Source organism: Solenopsis invicta, chromosome 9 (assembly GCF_016802725.1).
Source record: "Solenopsis invicta isolate M01_SB chromosome 9, UNIL_Sinv_3.0, whole genome shotgun sequence".
Lineage (NCBI taxonomy): Eukaryota > Metazoa > Arthropoda > Insecta > Hymenoptera > Formicidae > Solenopsis > Solenopsis invicta.
This window is the reverse complement of record NC_052672.1, coordinates 6814783-6824752: the sequence shown is the minus strand read 5'-3', so window position 1 is coordinate 6824752 and position 9970 is coordinate 6814783. Positions and strand designations below refer to the sequence as shown.

At 33.1% G+C, this 9970-nt stretch overlaps 2 protein-coding genes across 3 annotated transcripts in view; one reads left to right on the top strand and one right to left on the bottom strand.

The window, feature by feature from the left end:
- The window catches only part of LOC105200314 (tRNA (guanine-N(7)-)-methyltransferase), a 37833-nt gene that overhangs the window by 15370 nt on the left and 12493 nt on the right, over positions 1 to 9970 (bottom strand). The window lies entirely within an intron of this gene.
- LOC113005078 lies at positions 2475 to 9289 on the top strand. Of its 2 annotated transcripts, none has more exons than XM_026140093.2 (3): positions 2475 to 2958; positions 3095 to 3273; positions 9177 to 9289. In XM_026140093.2, exons 1-3 carry the CDS (start codon positions 2833 to 2835, stop codon positions 9208 to 9210), a joined length of 339 nt encoding a protein of 112 aa, XP_025995878.2. In that variant the 5' UTR covers positions 2475 to 2832; the 3' UTR covers positions 9211 to 9289. The 2 variants fall into 2 exon arrangements, with proteins under 2 accessions (XP_025995878.2, XP_025995877.2); XM_026140092.2 differs by having other exon boundaries at positions 2475 to 2982.

Sequence of the window (9970 nt, the reverse complement as noted above, 5' to 3'; positions counted from 1 at the left end):
ATCTGCTCTCTCTCTCTCTCTCTCTCTCTTTCTCGAGCGATGATCGTTTTTCAGCCCCACTTGTTTCGATCTTATTATTTTGATACAGATTTGCTTCTTATGTACATTTGTTTCATCTTTACCGAATTTTCTTTTTATCCATTTATACTTATCTTATTTATAATTATCTCCCTCAACTATCTGTCATTTATTTTTACAACAAGGGATTTTTTACAACAATCTTAATTTCTTGTGTAAATACTTTAAGTATTCAAAATAATTTATACGAAGTTTTATTGTAATTGTCCGTGTAGTTATTTTGTAAATAAATAAATTTTGTTTATTTTACAGAACTGATCTCTGCATTGCAATAAAACTTTACGTAAATAATCTTGAATGTTTAAAGTACTTAAATAGAACATTTTATATTTTTTTTTCATTACTTCTTACTTCATTATTTCATTATTAATTTTATTTTCATTAGAGCACATGTATACTTTTTATTAAAATAACTTTATAGAAAGTTAGGAAATTACTGCTAAATTTTTTCTATTACTTTCAAATGCAATATAAAACAATGTGTAATATTTTCATAATTTTTTTAATGTTTTGAGAAATGTTATATGCATCCTTAATACCACATTTTCTACTTATTGTTAGTTACCCTAGTGATAGTGTCTTCTTTATTACAGAACTGAATCAAAGTTATATGTATCTTCAAATTTTCATTTAAGAATAATTTTGTTTGAATTCAAGTAGTTAAATATAGATTTGAATATAGAAGATAAAATTTATACAAAAAGATCAAAATAGAGGCAATTTCAAAAATATGAAACTTTTATTTAAGTACCATAAATATTCAAGATGATTTATGTAAAGTTTCATTATGATGCAGAGATCAGTTCATATTACCACCTTTTTTCTATCATGTTTATTATTAATTTTTATCTGTTATCATGACATTATGATTTTTTTCAGAGATTATCAGATCATTGTAGTCGGCATGTTACCCAAAAATGACGATGAGCGTGTTTATGTGGAACGTTGGGCGATACGTTTCAATGGAAACACGAAATCGGAATGTTTCATAGATTTTCAAGGATTCACGGAATACGCAAAAGTCAATTTTAGCGATCGAAATATCGTGAGCTTTGCACCGACATTTCCAGGCTGTCAGAACTTGCAGCAGTTCTATATGCGGAATATCACTCGACATACAATAAAGTAAATTTCTATAATATATTAATATTAATTTTATAGAATGTACATATTAATAAGAGACACGCTGGCAGGAAAAATTTTTCCATTTTAAGAAATGCTACAAAAATCTACACAAAAAAATACTAACATTGGAACACTTTGTTAATTTTATTAATTAAATGCATATTTCTAAAAAAAAAAAAATAAATATTTACGAAAAAAACTAATACTTTCTATAAATTTCTATTATTAGTAGAACTTTGTATTTAATCATAAAAATTTTTTTTGCCAGAGTAAACTATTTAACTTTCACTGGGGAGTTCATAGAAATCACAGAAACGATAAACTACACAATACACAAATTTACAAAAATTTAGAAAAATGTTTCAATTCTAGCATTTTCATGTAGATTTTTATGTATTTCTCTCTCTTAAGGTGCAGTTACATGCAAGCGTCGATTGTCGAGTATTGAGTTGCGCAGAAAATTATTGTGCAGCTTCTTGACACTGAAATCTGGACTTGCAGATTTCAGTTTCTTGGCGCTGCAAGGTAAGTAAAGGGAGATTACGTTTTGATGTACCCAAACTTTCTAACATGTAATAATTGAAATAAGAGATGTATTCCAATATTCTGTATACGGAATGTTAACTATAGATTTTCACAATTGGCAATGAATATTGGAACACGGTCTCAATAAAATTATTGCGCATCTTTTAATGCTCGACGCTTGATGCTCCCATGTAAAGGTACTTTTAAATTTGTGTAGAATTTTGTAAGAATTTTTCCGCCAAGGATGCTTTAAACAATTTTAGCATTCGACTTTTTAAACAATTAATTATTAATTTAGTAATTAAACTACTAGCATGATAAAAAAATCTTTCTCTACATTTTCATGCCAAGGATCGAGTCAGTAAATTCTATAACTTTTTAGTAGTAAATAAAATACGAACATACTGCGTTATATAAAATAGGCAAATCGTAATACAAATTATCTATATGGCAAACTAAATTAGTAAAAATGCAATAGATGTAAAAAACAAATTGAAGATATATATTTTTGGATAAAAATTGATCATTTGATAATGTTACGTCCAGTAGTACAATTCTTTTCTTTCATAAAAATTTATACGTCGTTGCGTCAGCATAGTTTCTTGAAATTCAAACGATAAGGACCGTTTGAAACTCGAAACCATGCGTCTGTAGGAACCGTCTCTTCGAAAGATAATAAAAACAAACCTGATAGCTCGGCGGAAAAATCTGATCGCCTCGCAGATGAAATACATTGGATGATAAGAAATGTCATTCGATATTATGCCTGCATGTACATGTAACCAAAGGATACCGCGAATCAATGATTGATACAAGAGCATGCCGTGAAATCTAAATAAGAGTTTCACATAAACATTTAACACAAGTCAACTATCCCCACCTTTTAAAGACGCTAATTTTATCACATCCAATCCTAAATGAGAGGGGTGTGATTCCCTTGAATGGTACCCACTTGTCTGCAACAATGATTGGCCAAGTCTAATTAAAAGACCTCTTGATTGGTGTCATTCAAATTATGGGAAGCATCGAGAAATCGTGAACCTCCACACCAAAACCTTTAGTATCCTATTGAATCCCCCCACCACTTCCAACTTCGCATATATTATGACCATCAGAGTAGCAATCAGACCTTCGGACATCAACGTCGCTTTTCTCTTCTTTCTGGTGTTGCAAAAACTTCGTGAGCTACTACTCGAGAGAAGCTTTAGATTTGCTTGTTGGCCGCATATAGTAAGGGTGATTCTGAATAGCGTGGTTGGTATTGCTAACGCAATTCATTTTAAGTTTTGATTCCTTATTAAGACTTTGTATTCCGTATCTACCTCGAGAATTTGTTGCAAAACCTACTGGCATTCTGGTTGTTTAGTTTCCGAATTTACAAGAGGAGCTGGTACCACTATCAGAAGAAGAAAAGAGAAGCTTTAGCAACTTGAAAACCGAAACCTTCGATCGACTGTTTGGGAAATTCTATTTCACATTACCTGACAAAGAGGCTTCTAAAATCAATATCCAACAGGAGCTGGAACTTAAGCAACCTCGCAAGTAGTAAGTTTAGCACAATTTTTTCATTATATTAATAAAGGAAAAGAAGATAATATGGCACTCATTTTTATTTTATCAAATAACTTTGTTAATAATTAATATTTTTTATTAAAACTTGAATGATTAGATTCATCAAAGTGTTATTTAATAGATTCTAGATTCAACATAACGAAATAGTTATATTGCTTTGGACGTGATTTATAAAAATATGACGCACTGCATAATCAGTGGAAAAGAAAAAGTGTTAGTAATATGGCTAAAGAATCACATTTCAATAGTTATTATTTTATTATTTTTAATATTTTTAATTATATCGAAAAGGTAGATAAAATTCCAACGCGTGAAGTCTCGTAGCGCTCGAGGGGGCCGCGCGTCGAGAGGACGGCGTGCGCGATATTCTTATAGCGTTTTTCACTGGGAAAACTACTGCACTGATTGTGAGTGTGCACTCGCCGCTGGCAATTGGATGTTTCGGTTCGCGCTTTGACGGTGCCAACGAAAACACCCAATTACCTGCAGCAAGTGCACACTCAGTGCGCACTAGTTTTTCCAGTGAAAAACGCTATTAGACGCTCGCAGGAACTGCGCACGTGAAGATCGTGAGCGCAATGTTTCTTGATGGTCGCGGAAACTGCGTGACGCGAGGCTCGCATGTGCTAGGGCCCGTATTGTACCATAATGACACTTTTTAATAAATTTAAACGTAAAAAAATTAATAAATGTATTACAACCAACGGTTTAACATTAGCATCGAACATTCGCCTTTCTTTTGCAATAATCCTGGTTGCAAAATTTAAACAACTAATAACAACATTTTTATTCAATTTATTAATGATCGATGTCATACGTCACGATGTAGGTGTGCGCTGGTATTTTTGTGTGAATCTCCCGAGATAAATGCAGCTCACTATATGAACCCTGTAATTTATGCAGATTCATTGTTAGTCTAAAAAACTCAGTCCATCAAGAGACAAGCTCCCGTGGAGTAATCCCGAGTTGCTTTTCTCTAGAGTTCAATATAAGTATATCAGAAGTAATCCGTGAAAATGTACGTGCTTCCAAGCCTACTTCTGATTTAATTCAGTGGCCTGGACAGTTAAACAATTTTCGTGAAAAATAAAAGAAATATATTATTAAAGCTGCTGAACGACTCCGTGTCCAGCACTTACGTGTCGATCTTTCACACCTCTGCACAGCAGAGGTCTGCCGCAACTGTCAGAGAACGGGAGGAATTACATTTTGTCTCAGAGATCGACTTGCATTAATAACGAGTAAGTTATATTAATAAAATGTGTATAACTGAAACGTGTATAATTAAAATACATACGAGTCACCCGTGCCCCACATTCTGAAACCGTGCCCCCCCCCCTGTACCTCCAGTTGCCTGCGAGAATTAATTAATCAGCGGGTCCCGATAGCGCACATCCCGATAGCACACAAACCACTCACAATGGCAGATGCCTAGAGATTTTCCGTAGGTTGGATTAGATAAGTCAAGATGATTGGTTGGTGGGCTATCGGGATGTGCGCTATCGGAACCCTCCCTTAATTAATACATCTCAATATTAAGCTGAACTCACACACACACACACACACACACACACACACACGCGCGCGCGCGCGCACCTACGCACACACGTACACACGCACACACGCACATAAACCTCAAGTATATACGTATATCTCTTATGAAATTATATGATTCCCTCTCGTTTTGAAAAAGATAGCTGACTCATACTTTAATCACCTTTCATTTATAACAAATTATTTAGACACCTCTATGTACCCGGTCTCCTAAAAATAAAAATCTTAAAATAAAAATCCAGAAAATTATAATCGTTAACATTATCATTGTTTTATGACATTAAAGGAATCTAAAAAAAATTTTAAGCATTTCCATACCCAAAATCCATATTAAAATCCACTAATTCACTAAATAACGAATTATTCTAAGAAATTTTGGAATTTGTCGGAAGTTAAAGAAAATTATCAAACCCAGCTCAAGTGAGAAAACATAAAACCTCAAGCAATTAAGTCTATATATTGTGCAAATCTAACTATACATATATATATAATGACTAAAAATTGATTTTTCAAGCTTTTCAGGGAAAGTGAGTTTTACTAATAACCGAGTAAAATCAGTGAAAACTTATTGAAATGAAAGAGCGCGAAAATATCTTTAATTAAATCTAGAATTTATGCACGAAAAATAAGTAAAAATATAAAATTTCAATTTTTGAAAATTAAGTTCAGTTTTAGGAAAATCATAAGAGTCACACAAGTGAGAAAAATTCTGAAATATAGTTCAACAGGAAACGTATTAAAAACTCATTAAGTAAGCTTACAAATTTTTCAAGATTTTGAGCGGAAGTGTTAAAATTTTGAATTTTTTAAATTAAATTTGAAAGAAATAAAATCAGTAAAGATAACGTCAGTGACAAGTGAAGTGAAATCTTAGAAAAAAAACCAAAAGTACCATTTTCTAAAATAAACCTCTGCTCATTTTTTTTAAATTAAAAAACTGAAAATTTTCGGTAGAAAAAAATTTTTACTAAGTATTGTTACGTCCTGCGTAGTAACAATTCTTTTCTTTCGAGCGAGTACCCCTTTGTTTGACAGAAAGATACGCATAAGCTCCCCCACCAAACGCTAAAGCCAGATAGTCGATAAACACAAGTACGCAGCCCTTTCGGCTCCCAGAAACTCAGCGCCCACACCACAATAAATCGCTTTAAAAATTGTCATTCTCTGCAGTTCGCTAATGAGTCATCTACGCTCTTTACCGAGAAGCCTACTGTCAAAAAAAAATTATGAAGTTCCTTAAGTAGACGGCGTTCTTTGACGCCTGACACGTGTTCGGTCGGCGAAGCGTTAAAGACAAAGAGCGTTATTAAACTGAAACTCATGGAAGAGCGCGTAGGCGTTACAATAAATAAAATCGGTGCGCACGACCCCAAGAATCATCGGCCAAAACTAGTACAAATAAGCAGCCTTCCTAAGCAGGAAAGGCATTCTTTCTTTCCATTTCATTCGTCGCACAATCCGTGGTATCTTGTATGCTCGAGTCTGTGACGCTCGGATTCATTCTTTCCTTCCATCTCATCAACTCTAGTCCGTCGCACAGTCCGTGGCATCTTATATGCTCGAGTCTGTGCGATCGGATCCTCATTAATACTCATTGTCAGTTATTCGGTTGACAACAAGTTCTGCCAGTGCTAAGTGTCAAGACATTCAGTAGAAATTTTTACAAGTAACCTCTTCTTGCAAGTATCATGGGGCTAGACATCCTCCACACGATGGGCAACCAGCAACTCGTTGATCACTACCACCAAGCAGTAAGTCTACACTCCGCTTCTTCCCTTCATTTACCCTCTTATATAAGTACCACCCTTTTCTCTCTCGCAAAGATTTTTCTTTCATATATTAGTACACTTATAAGTATTAAGAATTAGTACTCTCACCCCTCGGTCCAATTCCTTTATTATTTTCTTCCTTTCATTCGGATTGAATTGAATACTTTAATTCAATTCTAAAGAATTTCTTTTCCTACTGCCGCTCTCATCCGGATTGAATTGAATACTTCAATTCGATTCTAAAGAGTTTCTTTTTCTACTCCTCCTCTCATTTGAATTGAATTGAATACTTCAATTCGATTCTAAAGAGTTTCTGTTTTTATTTCTCCTCTTTTTCGGATTAGATTGAATTATTTCAATCCGATTTAAACGAATTTTTCCCACTTCTTTCCCTTCTCGGGTAAACCTTAAAATTTTAACTATACTGTTTCATCTGAACAACCAGAGAGCAACGGTTCCTTATTGTTGATATTTATTTAGTGGACAAAGTTTCCTCGCTACACGAAAGATAGTAATTCATCATTCATTTATTCATTCATTCATTCATTCTTTCTTCCTTTCTCCCCCGCCCCCCCCTTTTTTATTAACTAAAAATCGATTACTAAAGAATAATCACAGAAGTTAATATCCCGTTTCTTTCCGATATATGAAATTAATAATAATCTAGCCAAATCGCCCTCGAAAATGTGTCATAATTATACATACGCTTACTTATATATATTTTGTAACAATTGTTTAATAATCTATAAATTATAATTATTTGAGTAATGTTGTAATAATCAAATAATATTATTTAGATTATATGCTTAGATTATGAACCGTCAAATGTGTAACGTTCGCAATTAATCATCTCTTTTATTTACAACTCAATGAAAAAAATTAACGTTAAACCAATACATCCCTGGTAATAAATAAATGCGGCAAATCAAATTGTCAAATGTACAATCTTCTTTTCTCTTTTATTGATATATAATAATTATATCGTTATGTGTAACACATTAGTTTTAAAATATATGTTATGCTAGTTTTTATAAAGAAATTTAATTGTTAAAATTTATTACATTTCCCCTCAAATTAACCCGTCTCGTTGAACACCTTCTCCTAGTAAAAGATCACGCGAGGTCCAATCCCGAATTAAAGAGAGTAGATTCTCTGACTCAAATAAGGACCAATGATCGCACGACTCTCGGAAGGGCGTCAAAGCGTGTCGTGGCACGGTAACCCAATTTCCAGAGTCATAAAAGTGCGTTCGCCCTCATTGTCATACGTCCGTCTAGTACGATCACGAGTTTAAAGATTCTGTTGCGTCCTTCCCTACCTTTCCTAAATTCCAAATGGCCTTTTCTTAACCATCTTTCCTTGAAGGCTAGACGTAACAGTATCAATAAGGCCCGGTTGTGCCACCTTATGGTAAGTATCAGGTAATTTAACTGTTAGGTAAACCTATGCATTTTGCATAGGTTTACCTAATAATTAAATTATCTGATACTTACCATAAGGTGGAACAACCGGGCCTAAGTGATCCTTCCCTAATATCATCATCCTTTCTATAATTTTCTTCTCTTTTACCCTTCCTCGTTTGTTTTTCTACTCTTCTACAAATCTGGTGCGACTGCGTGGTGAACAAGCGTTCATTACATATCATTGCCGCTTTCTTTCACTTTCAATTCTAAGAAATTATCTTTCTATCTTTTAACCATCTCCCTCATGCCTGCCTTTCTAGAAATCTTGATAAAACTAATTTTGAAAGACATATCTGAAAACTACCTTGAATAAAGAATATTTCTCATTATAATCCATATCCAGCATACGTGCCTCACCACTTTTCATACCCAGCTTAACTCTCAACGCCCCAGGATATTGCCGGCCAAGCAGGTAGCGCTAAAAAGAGAGTAACCCTTTTTCGCGTGACCGAGATACGCGTGAGATCGGAAAGTTCGTCCTCCGAGACGTAACAATATGAAATTAAGTACTAAAGTGTACCTTGAAAAAGTTTCAAAGTGCTCAAAAATAAAAATGCTTTATAATAATTTTTAAATCTTGTGTATTGGTGGCATATTGACGCCATTAAAAAACGGCGGACTAAACGAATAATTCCATAAACAATCGTTAGTATTCGTCACCTGATAACAAAGATAAAGCCGTAATGTCCACAATAGCCAAAATACTTCCTTCTCCTCTATATTTGTAAGAATTTCCTTGAAGGAAATCTCGTAAAATGTTAAATTCTTATTTTAATAGAACTTTGGATATATATTTGTTATATAAATAGATAAATTTAGAAAATATAAATTGTTGCCTAAAAACGGTTTAATCGCCCTTGAGGTGAAATCGCCCTTTATGTGTAAAACGATTTTCAGCTTTTTCGTTATACTTTAAAAAAACTATTCAAGATATCAAAAAAATTTTATACAGTTAAAAGTTTTACAATAAAATTACCTCTATCTATTCATATCAATAATATTTTTTTAAAACTAATTATTCCGACAACTTAGCAAAAATCTTTTGTTAATAATTATTTTTAAAAGACTAATTCTATTAAATATTTTTTAGTGTGCAAGAAATCGTTCCCCGACGACCATCGTAGTCGGAGTATGGCCAAACGCCTACGGCATCGTCGTGTGAGGCAGATTCGAAAACTCCTGACATTAATAGCATTAATAGCATTAATAACATTCATGGTACAAATGACCAATGATTTATTGATGACAACCAGCTTTCTCAAGTATCGAATTCCTACCCCGAATATGTTTTTCAATGAGTTTTTGCGTCTTCTTCACAACCTGAACTCGAACCAGTTCCTCTTTCTCCTGCTCCTGTATCGCAAGTTTAATTTTTACAGACACTGTCTCTAATCTCACAAACAAAATCTTTCCTCTCCTTCCCTTTATTTCCTCCGATTCCTGACAAATCTCGCTTATAATGCACAAATACGAGTACCAATTTTTCGTCCCCATACCTTTTCAGATCATTATCTACCTTATTTATCCACCTATCTATCTGCTGCATATATCCATTATATACTTAATTATATACACATTATACTTATTTAAATAATAAGTAAAATGCAGCATTATTTATAATTTTCTATATTTACTCATAATTTAAAATTTATTCAAATGTATAATGTAATTTTTACATTAACATAATTTTTTTATAATTTTATACAATGTATTTGTTCAATATAATTTTTTTGAATTTTCATCAATAAAATTATTTGTAAAAATAAATACTTGTATAATAGCATATTCATTTTTATTTAAATTTATTTCTAAGTGATCTTTCTTTCATTCTTGCTCCAAAAAAAAATCTGCATTTGGTCCAATTCTGGTCGTAAAACGATTAAA